Below are 15079 nucleotides of genomic sequence, written 5' to 3'. Positions count from 1 at the left end.
CCAGTGTCAGACTGACAACACCGACAGAGCCTTAACTATATCACGTAACATCCTCAACACAGCTCTGCCAACTCATGCAACTGAGTAGCAATGATGATCTGTGTAAAAAAAATTGATACTCCTGAAGAAACTGGTTTTTGCCCTGTAAGACTTAGAACATTCAAAAAATTTATTATTCTCTACTTTACACAGATGTAAAATTGCAACATTTCTGGCTCCTTGCCAGATTTGCATGAAAGACAATTTTGATTCTACACGCTCCTCTTGTTTTCAATCATCAAACCAGTTACACATCTTGGTGTTCATTAACTACTGTGTACAATTTTTTAGGCTATTTCATTACTTTGCATACACCAATCCATTTAATAAGTAAAAGCTGTATCATTTATATAGTGGCAATGACCCATCAACTAAGAGCTACCTAAATAGCTGGATGAAATTATTGTACCCATCACCTCTGGATAATTGCAGTACCTAAAACAGGTATAATACTGTTTCCTTTCAACGAAATTTCAATAAAGTCTACAAAAGAAGTGTTTTTAGAATAGATGAAACCCTGATGAGGTATCCTGTCAGGCACACAATCTTCTTTACCGAGAGGGTGGTCAAACACTGGAACAGGCTTCCCAGGGAGGTGGTCGATGCCCCAGGCCTGTCAGTGTTTAAGAAGCATTTGGACAAGGCCCTTAATAACATGCTTCAACTTTTGGTCAGCCCTGAAGTGGTCAGGCAGTTGGACCAGATGATTGTTGTAGGTCCGTTCCAACTGAAATAGTGGTCTATTCTAATACCATACCCTGACTCACAACATTCTTGCAAACTACCCAAGAGATTTTAAAAAATTCAAAATTTTATATTTACACTGTAGGTTAAATATTGCTAAGTCTTAGAAAAGTGTATGATCTGATGTGCTGTACTACACAGATTCACAGTAGCATAAATTAAACTCAGAAATAGATCTAATAAAATCCTCCATTATCGTTATTTCAGACAAAGTTTCCTTTTAATGTTCTAACTCCTGTATTTTCTTACCTACAGCCAATAGACTACGTATCTTACATGAGTCTTTTAAATTGCTGCTTGAAACTGCAGCCTCTGTGTGCTTAAGATACACACTCAGAGCAGCAAGCAGAAGAGCAATCGGGCCCAGGTCTGCTGCTGGAGCTCATTCACCTCTTTGCCCTGAGACTTTTCCAGTCCTGTGGCCCTTCCCACACTCACAGATACACACATACTTCAGCCATCACTCTACTACTTTCTCAATAGTCCTTACTTTTTCTCCTTGCACTGACAAACTGGAAAGGACTGGGAAGAGAATGGGATACTGAGATAAGGAATCAAACACAGGGAAGGCATCAGCATCTCCAAAAATATACTACCAGAAAAACGTACTCCAAAGTCATCCCTTCACACACGAGGTAGCTAATGACCTGGGAGAGAGAACTTTAGGGTACGTTTTCCATGGCATCACCCATACATGGTGCTCAGTGAAGGTTATGTGCAGTTAAATACAGTTCTGGAATTTTTTCATTGCACAACAATGGAAAGACATTTTTGCAATTATTTACTAGAAGAAAAACTAACTGAGATCAAACTATAACTGTTGCCAACACTATTGGCAGCAAGTATTAAGAGAATGATGACAAACATATTAACCTCTTTGTTTTGGTAATAAACCATGATTTTTCATCGATTCCCACAGTTAAGAGTTAAAACAGATACCCATAAAGAAGATATCTTTGTGTGAATACTTAGGATAAAACAACAAGTCATGGAAAAGGTAGATGTTAGCATTCTGACTCAAGAATAAGCTTATGACCAGCAATTTTTTTTTTTTTAATTTCTATTGAAAGTTGCTTTATACTGTGTTAACTGCAATAGCTTTATGTCACCAAGAAGTATGGATCAGGTGAGAGTTGACTAAAGCGGAAAAAACACAGTTACTTAATTCTAAAATCTAAGCACCGAATGACCAGCTGTCATTCTTCACTCTCTTTAGCTACCACAACACTCTTTTTACTGAAAGCCCACCATAGCTACTGAGAAAGGCAAGGGGAAAACTACAAGGGAAAATATAATACATCTTATAAGTGAAATATTAGCTCTTAAATTCACTCATGAACTACATTAGTTTTCAGCTACTCTATTTGCCCACCAAAGCCACTGATGCAGTGTTAGTGAACTGCAGTTATGATTAATGCAGACTCATTACTGCTGAAAAAGCAATGAGATGCTAAGATTTCCACACCACATGACTACTCATTTACCATTGAGGGGTCTGTGGGTGAAGGAAGCCCCTCATCAGCATCCTCCTTGATAACATCCTAACAACAACAAAATATTACGGTTTGGGTAAAATGATCAAGGGCTCAACAAAAAATATGAAGTAAACAGTGAATGAGAATGATCTCGTAATAATACATAATTCAACAGAAACACACTTCTTTTCCTTAAGTGATTAAAGATTTTACCACCTTTTAATAGCTTTGCTCATTGTATCAATATCCTAGAAATAAACTGATTGACAAGTGAGGCTTTTACTTTTTTAGCTTTCCTTAGTTCTTAATTCCGTCTGAACAGCCATCTGTCAGTAAAATAAATACTGTTAAATAGGAATTTTATTATTCTATAGGAAGCTAGAAAAGTCAGCTCGTTTTTCCTTTTCAATGGGTAAACAAAGTTGAATTATATATACCTACAAAACCAAGCTACAACTGATGCATACTTAAGATAAAATGTATTTTGTTTTACTTAAATATTTAAAACATTACTTTTAACTTTTTACTTTGGCCTTCCAATCTCTAGTATTCTCTACCACATTAAAGGATGTAACTTTATCTTATAAAATTTGCACATAAATTTACAAGTAGCACTCTTTTTCTTACAATACTACACTATATTCATTTCTTTACTGTAGTACAGCTGGCATTTTCATTAAAATATTTTCCTGCCAATATTACAGGTCATACTCCTCTAATCTTGATACCTGGATGTTAGAATTGGTTTTCCTCTCTAAGTAATTTCTAAAGTTAAAACAATATACATTTTACATTACATGTTAATAACACCTTTGCTTAAACTATTTGTAATACAGAGCTTGTACTTGTCGAATAGTGAATCATCATTAATAACCTTCATTTTCATTACTCACTATATTTATTGTCTAGGTTAGTATTTGAATTATCCTTCAAAATACTTACTAGGCCATTGTTCTGATCTCTGGACAAACTCGTTTTTAGTGGTGGACGTGAGATGAGATGAGAACTGCCAGGGTAATACCTTGGCATGTAAAGATATGGGGCAAAGAATGGCTATGGAAAAAAAAAAACGTAACAAAAAAGGGACAAACAATTACACAAATCAAAATGTAATAATAAAATAAAACTTATTTCAACAAAACACATCCTCTAGTTGAGTTTAATAAAGTGAAAAATAGCAATTACTAATAGCTTTCTTTACTTTTTGCATTGAACAGAATTCAATCAAAAACTGTGGAGCGAGTTCTTCAAAATCCCTCAGCCCCAATGGGTGCTCTGGCATGGTATTCTGGAGGAACAGAGTTGGAGTGGTTTTGGTAGCTACACTCTAACATCCGTTCTGAGTATGGGAAAAGGATCATTTAAGGATAATTCTGATAATTACACCCTCTCAGACCGGCTAAACCCAAAATTAGATGCTCAGTAAAACTTAGTGTTTCATAATACTTAAGACAACTGTACCAAAAGAAAAAAATGTGATGCATAATAGCATCACTAGAACTTCCCATATTTGTGGTAACCAATCTGAAGGCTTCCACAAATACTAGATTTTATAAATCTATAAATAGATTTTTATATCAGACAACATTTGAGCTTTGTTTTGTTGGAAATACATCAATGCATGTTGTTCAATACAAATACCATTTTAAAGGACAATGTTAATTATCATAAAACAAATATCAAAAACATTTTTTAAAAATAGAAATACTTTTTTTCCCTCCACAAACATCAGTTAACTAATCACGATTTTTATAACCAGGTTCCTTTTTTTCCCTTTTTACTAACAAATTTCAAGAAAATAAACACTATCCAAGTTTCCAAAAGTCTTATCAGCACATCAGTGTAAAGAGTCCAAATGAGAACTCAGACTTTATTAATAAAGTCACTTCTAGAAGATATAGAGATCTCAACATTACAAATATACTTCCAACACAGGACTCCATATGCTCCACTCTTTCAAGTTTTAAAATCAACTGCAAAAACACGTTCCCCGAAATTCACATGCTACCCACTGGCATGCAACAAAACCTTCTCTGTGTGTGCATGCACGAGCGTGCATTTAAGAATTATGAACCTTACAACTGGAAATGCAGTTAGGAAGTACAAACTGCTTTTCCAATATTGTGAAATTTTATTTTGACCTATCTGTGAATTTGAGTTAGGTTTTGAAATAGATTTTCATCTCCTTATCAGTTCTCTTTTAAGGCAATGTAATGGAAAGCAATACAGCCTTTAGACTTTAGGAAAGCAGAATTACAGTGCTCGTTGCTTTTAATTCATTACCCAGTTCTTAAAAAAAATACCCAGAAATCACAAAATAATGGCTGTCTTACAGATTTCTGATGTTTCTATACATAGCATTTAAAAAATTGTATTACCCAGCTATTTAACAAAACAGAACATACTATTTGGTTTGTGTTTCTGCACATGACAAGGTTCTGAGTAGTCTACTGCACCAAATTCAGCACAGAGTAAATAATTTTATGACTTGATGGCCAATATATGAGGGAGGAGTAAAATTTCTTGAAGTATTCCACTTTGGATTTGTCTCTAAGGACTGAAAAAACTCTGCATTCAGAAGCAGCTGTAAATGAGCTGACAAATTAAAGTTTAATTCCTGCATACATGAACTACTTAGATGGCATATGCTACAACTTTGAGTCATTTCTGGAAAATACAAATGGTTCCATATTCTTAGCTGCTAGAGGTAGTCTTTGCACACTCTTTCACACGATCACCACAAAAAGTTCATATGCTCTTCCAACATACGAAGTGACATGATACGCACTGTAACCATTAATCTAAATGTGGAAGTTTGTTTCGTTTTGTTTTAAATAGGTAGGAGAACCAATACCTAGCCTTTGCCTTACATTTATTGCTTAGTATAGGATCACTCAGAAAATTCACTGATTTAAAACTATTTCACTGTCATAAGGCACAGATTCTATGGTATTTTCTGGAAATGAAACTCTCTTCAAAAAAAGTTCATGTTATTTCTAGAAATAATTAAATGCGTCAGTTTTCCATTAACAGCTTAAACCACGTGGAAAACCCCCAAGCATGAAATGCTTAATGATCATAGCGCATTCAAGTGCCTAGCTCTCACTGCAAAGACTATCCTCTGAAACACGAGTGAGCACCTGTTTGTTGGTTGCGAGTCATCAAACTACAAAGCAATGAAAAAAATTTGCCCAATAAGGCAATTAGCCCACAATTCTTTCATAATTTCTAATTATGCCTTGAGCCCACTTTAGCTACTCCACTGCTTCCCAACCGTGGGATTAATCCTCCATTATAAGCTCGAACTCTACAGACTCAATCTTCATTTGAAGTATGGTAATACAGATATCGTGAAAACAGGAGATCAATATAAATACATGTTGGCCATAAACCAGAGCAGAGCTGTTCTCCAAGTTTGCAGATAGCCTATAAAGCATAAGTGTGGTGTTTATTATTTTTCCAAGATATCAAAGAATTTGCTCCTCTTCTGCAAAAAAAAGTCTTCACATACCATTATTTCTAGTTCCCACCCAGGAAATCCCAATTAGAGTTGCCTACTGCTCTGACCTTCCCCATAAGAAACATCATCTCCACAATGATCCATGACAGCAGCGATTTTGAGAAGCTGAACTTGAATCCAGCTTGTAGCCAGGCCGTTAGACAGTGATAAAATGTACACGTCCAGCATAGTCCTACACTGAGAGCCAAAGCGCCAAGTTGAAGAGCTGCTAAATGGGACTATAATCTTTCCTTTACAGCTATACAGAGGGAGAATGGGGTTTTAAACTAAAAATGAATATATTTTGTCACTGGAAGTTCAAGATCCATAACCTAGGAGCATCTAAAGAAGCAAGCAGAAACATACATAATAAAAAAATTGTATTTCCTAAAAATAAACAGTTTTTTCCCCCAACAGCTCAAAGGCTTTTTTCTTAAGCACAAATGAACGCTTAAAGACAACAGGACAGGAACAATTTATTGGTCAGAATAAGACATCTATCCCCAGAACTTAGGGCATTTTTGCATAAAATTCAGGCTTTTCCACAGAAGCATTTGAATCCATTGTGTTGTGTCATATAGGTATCCAAGACCTCTCTCAGAAACTTCTACTGGGGAGAGCCTATTCTTCAGTTGCTGTTCTTTTTTTAAACACCATTCTTACAAAAACCTGAGAAGTGAAATATGACTGACAATGCTGAAGGAACCAGCCTTTCAGTCTAAATTTTCTACTGTTATAAGGTTCTCATCACTTATCTCAGTATGTAGTGTTCATGACAGTACCGTTATGACTCCAAAGTAATGAATACAGCTCTTTGTCAATATTCGAAAGTGTGAAACACTAAAAACAACTATACCTTAGAAGGGCAGTATAAAATTCCAGAAACAAAGGCCAAAACAGAAGTATTTAGTCTTTTAGTAGGCAAAAAAGTAAGCATGCCTATAAGCCTGTGTATGCACTTAATACAAATGAACAAATAAACTTATTGTAAGAATAGCTTATGACTCACCAGTAATTGCTTTTGTAATGCTTATTAGAGCCAAAAAAACATACAAATTTCAACTGTGTATCACCCCATACTTTAAACCTTGTCATGTACAGTAACACAGACGCAAAAACAGGGCTTCCAATTAAACACCTACTTTAACAAAGCTGAACTAGTATCAGCACAAAAATTCACGTGACAAGCATTTATCAGTGTTGGACTACTGCAAAGTATATGTCATTTTAAGTTATTTTCAACAAAACAGTATATTGTCACTGTATTGAGGGTATGTAAGAATAATTTTAGAACAGGTAACTTAAAAAGTTCTGTGCTGCATGTGCTCTTTTGTGCCTTGGTTAACAAACACTGATTTAGGAATAACTCAATTTTCTTTCCAGCTTATTAGCTTAAACATTTACCTATGGTCAAATCTACTTAAAGTTGAAGCTATTTCCTGTATACAGAAGTAAGCTATGACTTCTATCAGCTTTCTACTTTTTTTTCCTGGTAGTACTGCAGAAAAAAAAAGTAAAAATAAAGTTTAAAAATACTGAATATATTCCACAAAAATAGAAAGTTTAGACTCGATCCAACTATACAGTAAAGTACTTAATTCAATTTTCAAGTGAGCCATGCCCAGGACTATGTTTTCTGAGGCCCACAAATAGCTCAAAAATGTATGTTTTATGTAATTTATGTTAATTCCTTTAAACTAGAGCAACACCGGTTTAGGGAAAAGATCCCAGAATAACTTTAAAGAGACAAAAGGGAAGACAGACGTACATTCTTGTGATATAGCTCCCCACTTGAGTTTCTGTACGCTTTAACCAAAGTCACCAAGAAAAAGCCGGGATCCCTTCCAATATCTGTGAGCAAGTATGTGAATGATCGAGCACATTTTACCCCACAAACATAAAAAAAACCCCTGCAATATCCTACAAATGAGCAGTGTCTCAAAATGATTTGACCTTTTTTCCCCTTGTGTAATTAGTTTTTCTGATGCGCTTTACCACATTTCTCCCCCAGACTACAGCGACTGAACATTACTGTGAAATTTACCAACTTTTGGACTTTTCTCCATTCCTAAATAAAACTTGCATGGGTCTTTTAATATTTTATAGATGACATCTGCAATATTACCAGATTAAACCAGAAGAATGTTAATTGGTTCTCGATAATTTACCCGATTGTAAAATGGATGCTGAGGTCCTGTCATACCACTATAGTAACTGCTATGAGGTTGCGGTGATAAAACTCCGCTATTGAAAGGTCCATTGAAAGAGGTTGTAGAAGAGCAAGCTGATGAAGGCTGACTGAACAGAGATGTTGCTCTAGCAGGTGCCTCATGTAAAGGCAATGTGGGATAAGGAAGTCCTCCAATATTCATTTGATCTCTCGCAGCACGAACATCTGAAAAATAAAAAGGTAAAAAAGAATGAGATTTTGCTTGAAATATTTGAAAAAGTTTTGATTTGTTTGCCAATTCATTACAGTACATTTTTGTGTACTTAAATCAGAACTCATCAAGCAGAACGTCAAATGTCACTTTCAGATGCATTCGGCTGATTTCTCTTGAGGATCACATATACACAGGAGTCTTTTGGAGAGTTAGGACAATTTATTGCATAAGTTTACGTAGCATATTAAATGCCTCTAAACATTCTCTCTCAGAGAGAACAAGTTACAAATCCCAACTCAAATGGGAAGAAATGCAGGAATACATCATGCCAAGTTCACCTCTGATGGTAAGTATGTCTGATGTGATAGTCAGACCCGTACTGTTTCTGAAGAGATTAATGAGACAGAGCTTGTGAACAAAGTTAGGCCATCCCGTTGCAGCTATCAAGTGCAGAGAAGGAAATTGGAAAAAAGTAAGAACAAAAAGGATTCCAGTTGAGGACTGCAGAAAAATGTCACAACAGAAAAGACAGGCAAAGAGAACTATTAATACCTGAATTCAGTTCCCACCTAGAATACTGACTGTCATACCAAAGACTTGTAAGGATCCTATTTTAAATTTAAAGTTCTGGTTTTCTTCAAAGTTTTAGCATCTCTTAACAGGTGGAAATGTTAGGGTGCCTTAGCCTTACTCCAGAGCCAATAGCAATCCCTAAGACTGGGCAAGAAGTGCCATACCATGCGTCACATTAATCCACAGCAGCAGTGAGCAGTCAGAACATGTAATGCTGAGCAGAATGTTTTTGCAGAACAGAACATACCTGAACCTGACTGCATTTTTTGAGACTACAAGCAAGTAAAGATAACTGCTTAACAACCACTGCACAATAAACAACACTTGCACTAGGATGAATTTAGATATCATACTATAGCAGACTAAAAAGTAACTCATGGGTACCAACTGCACAGGTATCTAGTGGGGTATACATCGAATGGAGACATTCCACTTTGTTTCACTGGCTTCAGTTCTACAGGATCTTACTGACGCTATTCAAAATTGTTAACAAAGATCTAGAAGTCAACTTGCATCTCTACTACTAAAATATCGTGTGCATTGGTTTCCTCCATCTGCTAAAGCAGTCTTCAAATCAAGAACAGTGGATTTCCCCCTCCAAAAGAGATGCTTTAGTCTAGTATGATCTGGCCCTTACAGCAAAGCTACTAAGTGAAACTGAATGGCCTGTTACTGAAGTCAAATCAGACAACCTGAAGGTCTGATGTGATGAACAAATCAGGATTCTGCGTAACATGCAAAGTAGCTCTACCTAAAATGAAAAGAAATAATACAATTGTCATCTTCCATTTATTTGAAAGAATACTCACCTGCAATGATTTCTCGTAGCTTGGGATCTAAGTTTACAGTACATGGCAAAAAGGTTCTTACATCACGTGCAACAAGAACAGGTGTTCGTGAAGATAAAAATACTTCAAAGTTCCGTATATCTCCATCAATTTCAAGTAAAGGTTCAACATCCTTAGTTGTAGGAATATTCTTTGAAATTCTGGGGGAAAAAATGAGATAAATCATAAACCGTGTTTATTACAGTATGACTTCCAGTTGCATAGTGATATTCTAGGGTGAAATACTAGTACACTTGCATCCATTCTCCTTGTTCTCCGGAAAATGAAGAGAACCCATAAAGAGCTGCACTGTCTGCAGAAAGAACAATTTAACGTTCTCTAATATGCAAAAAATCTCAAACTGCTAAGTTATCTGATCTAATTGTGTGCTTCAGAGAAATCTCAAAGAAGCCATACAGAAGGCTAAAACCAGATCAGGAATTTATAGATCAGTAACATCAAATCCAAAGCAAGGGGACTGTTCAACATTAACCTCAAACATCTATTCAAATTCTGATACCCCAATCAGAAATTCCATGGTTAAAAATCCCATTTTTAAACTACCATTTCTTGTAACAGTAACACTCAGGCATCTTAAACATTGATCAAAACCCAACTGTGCATGATTTCATGGTAAAAAGTGGAAAAACAACTGCCTGCTTTCAAGTAATTCACCTTCTAAGATAAGAAACCACAAACAGAAGAGAACAACGAAACAATGAGACATGATCAATATAAGGGACTGTTGATGCATTATGACTATTATCAAGCAATGGTGGGGTTTTTTTGTAAGCACTAGTATAAAGGACAGTTTTAGGAAGGAACAAGAAGAAGGATTAAATGTTAGCCTCATGGAAGTTTATGAAAAGCTCCCACCAAATGCAAGCAAGTGATGGAGGCTGACACGATGGGTCAGATGGACCTATCTTATTTGACATCTCATCTCATAGTATCACGACTGGTATCTCATCTGATACCAAAGGAGAAATGATAATCTAAATTAAAGATTACTAAAATGAAAAGATGTTTCTCACACCCAATATAATAAAAATGGAAACAGTGAAAGAATGCACTGAGAATGGTCGACATGGTTATAGTGATGACTATAGAGCGACTGTGACAGCACTCTATATGGATAGCAGTGAAGTAACCACACTGTATTTAAAATAAAAATAGAAAAAAGTTATGAGAAAAAAATATATATAACAATAAAAAACTTTATATAAATATAAAACGAATGATGCACCTCACTAGTTAATGGCTTTTCCCAAAGACATATTATGATCGCAGTTCTATGAAAAGGGATGACAGCATAGATATATTGACTGCTCTGTGAGCTGCTGTAACTTGCTAAAAAGAAGTTACCATAGCACAAAGAAAGCATAAGAGTTTTCTCTGATTACTGGACAATTAAAGCAGCTAAGGCAACTGCCAGTGCTGTCGTGGGGGAAAGGAGTGCACTGACGCATGGATGGAAAGGGAGGAAGGAGCCCTCATGTACACTCAGTAACCTATCAAAGTGCAACTAAGAATCTCTTACATTAAATAAATACACACCTTCATGTGTCTATGAAGACAAAAGAACTAACACTTTAAAAAAAAAAAACTGGTTGTAATTGAATTGTATTTTTAATACAGCTAATGAACTAAATCTATCATTAGCTGAACGATCTTACCTTAGTCCACAATTTGTTAGCTTTTTAAAAGCAACGATCTTTTATCTTTATTTTTAGATGCTCCATAAAAAGTAGAATTTTATGTACCATGGGATTATTCCAGAGAGAACAGTGTCAGATTTACACAGAATATTTAGCATTTAATGTTAAGAGAAATAAAAGAATTGAGGATCAGTGCTAGATGCTTGAAGTAAGTGCAACTCTTTTACATTAAAAATGTATTTTAACTGTGTGTTAATCTTTCAATCTGATCTTTTAGGACAGTCTTGCCCTATACTAAAAGTAGAATTAACAAATTCCTATAAATGTTACCAGAAAACATCTGAATGGACCATGTACCTAACAAATGGAGGATACTGCCATACCATGCTGTCATAAGCAGTATCTACAAGTAACTTCATTCACAGTGAGATGTTACTTCTAGAGCATAGGAAAACTTAACAAATATAAAGCATAAAAGCAAGTGCAGGCTATTCTAACAAAGGTTCTGATCCTGTAAATCATTACGAGCAGTTGTCCGGATGGCAGTGGGATTATCCACGTTAGGGAAGTTCAATGCACGTGAGGCTTCACAGGCTCCAGCCCTAAGAGAATGAAACGCGCTGCTTCTGTAAGAAGAGAAACTTGACACCCAGACGCAGGTTACAGTTTCAAAGGATGGAAACAGTTTGTTCTCCAACAGTGCTTAAAGAAATCTAATAGGAGCTAGAAGTGGTCCTCACCTCAAGGAGTGAATGGTCAAAAGAAAAAAACGTAGTAAGAACATTGGCAGTATCAAAGTAAAACTTGTATACTCAACAGAATTGAGAAGTGTTTATTTTACATTAATATTTAGCTACTATCTTAGGTTATTCTATTTTGCCTTACATAAAACTATGACTAAACTGACTGTAAATATGTATGTTTTTATTCAGACATCAGAAATGTAAAAAAACCAAAACCACTAATGCGCTCTTTAGTTATGTATATTTACTGTGAGTATTCTAGACAAGAGATCAACACCGGCAAAATGAAAATTAAGTCACTTTTTAAGTCAGGGACTGAAGAGTTAAAGAGTGGCCTACTTCAACACGTAAATCTACAAAATAAAAAGCCAAAAGAGAATGTGACATAGATTTAAATAAAACACACAGCTGATGAATCACATGAAACAAATTAGCTGAATTTTAATGCCAGCTCTACTTAAGTCTGAATGCGAACAGTGTTCTGAATACGATGAACAAAGCTACTGTTCAGAAGCCAATAGCCCACTGCTGGTGTGCAGATTGAAGTCTCTATTCTAACCTCCTGAGCTCAATGTCTTAAACTACGCCTCTGAAAGAAATATTTATGTAAATGATAATCTTTTGGCAAAGAGCCACAAAAATCGCATGTGCCCGTACTTCCCAGATAAAAAATAAAAGGTTAGCATCTAAAGCACTTTAGGAGTTACTTTTTCTAAAATATAAGCACACAGATCTAAAAATAAAGCACCATGAACACCCTATTCTCATTTTGGGACTAGATTTTCCTGAGGCAGAAGAATTATTCTTTAAATCAGAAACATCAAAAACTGAGCCACAAAAATCGCATGTGCCCGTACTTCCCAGATAAAAAATAAAAGGTTAGCATCTAAAGCACTTTAGGAGTTACTTTTTCTAAAATATAAGCACACAGATCTAAAAATAAAGCACCATGAACACCCTATTCTCATTTTGGGACTAGATTTTCCTGAGGCAGAAGAATTATTCTTTAAATCAGAAACATCAAAAACTGTCAGTGTTACAGAGTGTCTGTTTCTGAAAAAATAAAGCACCATGAACACCCTATTCTCATTTTGGGACTAGATTTTCCTAGGCAGAAGAAATTATTCTTTAAATCAGAAACATCAAAAACTGTCAGTGTTACAGAGTGTCTGTTTCTACGAGAAACTACTTGAATTTAAAAGGAATGAGCCCAAACCAGAACACTACATTGACAGAAGAGAACCTTAAAAATTCATTCCACCATTCCGCATGTGTCCTTTCCGTGCACAGCTAAAATTAAAAACTGTTTTCAGTGTGGATTAAGTTATATTCCAACAATGATGGATTATTTCTGGCTTTTTCCTCAAATAAAAATAATTTATTACAAGTATATATAGGTACGTCATCTTATCTTCCATTCAAGAGACTATGAATTTACTCCAAATTTTTTCTAGTTTATGTTCACCTTGCACTTCCACTCATTCACAGAAGAAAACCTTAAAAATTCATTCCACCATTCCGCATGTGTCCTTTCCGTGCACAGCTAAAATTAAAAACTGTTTTCAGTGTGGATTAAGTTATATTCCAACAATGATGGATTATTTCTGGCTTTTTCCTCAAATAAAAATAATTTATTACAAGTATATATAGGTACGTCATCTTATCTTCCATTCAAGAGACTATGAATTTACTCCAAATTTTTTCTAGTTTATGTTCACCTTGCACTTCCACGACTGACTTAGTAAACAACCACCATGGTCCAACAGTGGGTCCAGCACTGAATGTTGCCAGCATAGCTTAGATGCTAGGCTGTTGGGCTATACATGACACAACCTACCTATTCACCACCTACTGCAGGAGATGGTCACCACCACAGGATGTGGTCTTTCACCACCCAACCAGGTGGTGGTAGAATGGCAGCAGCATCAACTACTTTCATCCACACTGAAGGCTGTGCTGTGCCCACATTCCCTGTTTCGTTATGTCAGGCCCTGGAGTACGCCAACAGGCTCCACCACCTCTTCCCCCCAGCCCCAGCCAGGGGTTTTGCTGCCTGTGCTCAAGGCCAGCTCTGATACAGTGCAGCTGAGTAACCTGGGATCGGACTGCTGTGGTAAGAGCTCTGAAAAGCCTCACTGGAGGCCTCTCTTGCGTGATTCAAGAACTGCCTTCAAGCTCAGGCCTTCGCCCTTGGTTCTTGCCTGAGCTACATCTATATACCTTACTGGTCTTGACCTTGACTCACTGACTTGACTTCCTGGCTTGACATAAAACGTGCCTCGTGGCTATAGACCACTGGGCTTTTCGTGGTCCCTGGTTACTGCCACTGAACCTGCTCTGATCCTCCTGTTTGGCTTCTGTGGGACTGCACCCCTTACTCATGAGGACAACGCCCTGCCTGTCTTGCTGTCCTCCTCAGCTCCCAGCTTGCCTTCTCTCATGGAGCAGCTTGCCCTGCTCCTCCCAGACAGGTGGAAGGTTGACTTCTCTGCAAGGCCTCATACCCTGAAGGACCACTCTCCCTGCTCTTTCCAAACCTCTCTCCTTCAAGGTGAAAACAAAGTTTACAAGTTACTCTTTGCACACCTGATTATTTTTCTCCTCATGTGTTTTAAAGGACCAAGTAACTACGTGGACAAGAGTCACTTAACTTTTGCAGTCCATAAAAAGTAACAGACCTAATTAATTGTTACTAAATAATAAATAGAGCAACAGAAGGCGTGAGCATGAAGGCATGTCATGTTTTATCTATCATGCGCCCTTTAAATTTTTCTCTCAATAGTTTAAGACAAAAATGTTGCTTAAAATAATGAAATAACTCCTCATTAAAAATTACACAAAAATATTTTTTATAAAGGTTTCATATGGAGAAACAGAAAACCAGAAAATCTGGACCACTTGGAATGCAATATGAAATTCTGATGCTTAACAGTCTGCTAATTACACATCTGATCTCTAATACCTAATAATCAAATACTAGCAATATAATGCTTTGCTCTGAAGTTATTTATCCTATTCTTCCCACGTCTGGTCAGTAGAGTGGCAGTGTATCTTTATGCCTAAGGGTGCATTTTTTCTGGATTATAGAATCACAGAATAGTTTGGGTTGGAAGGGAACTCTAAAGGTCATCTAGTCC

The 15079-nt window shown here is 36.3% G+C and overlaps 1 protein-coding gene across 1 annotated transcript in view; it reads right to left on the bottom strand.

Moving 5' to 3' along the window:
* Positions 1-15079, bottom strand: part of KIDINS220 (kinase D interacting substrate 220) — a 79074-nt gene that overhangs the window by 12973 nt on the left and 51022 nt on the right. The window contains exons 22-25 of the mRNA XM_009275591.2: positions 9524-9702; positions 7926-8152; positions 3201-3311; positions 2268-2324 (exon numbers count right to left, since the gene is read on the bottom strand). Of these exons, the coding sequence (XP_009273866.1) occupies positions 2268-2324; positions 3201-3311; positions 7926-8152; positions 9524-9702 (574 nt within the window). The remainder of the gene's footprint in view (positions 1-2267; positions 2325-3200; positions 3312-7925; positions 8153-9523; positions 9703-15079) is intronic.

This window comes from Aptenodytes forsteri, unplaced genomic scaffold, assembly GCF_000699145.1.
Source record: "Aptenodytes forsteri isolate BGI_AS27 unplaced genomic scaffold, ASM69914v1 Scaffold94, whole genome shotgun sequence".
NCBI lineage: Eukaryota > Metazoa > Chordata > Aves > Sphenisciformes > Spheniscidae > Aptenodytes > Aptenodytes forsteri.
This window is presented reverse-complemented; position numbering and strand designations above follow the sequence as displayed.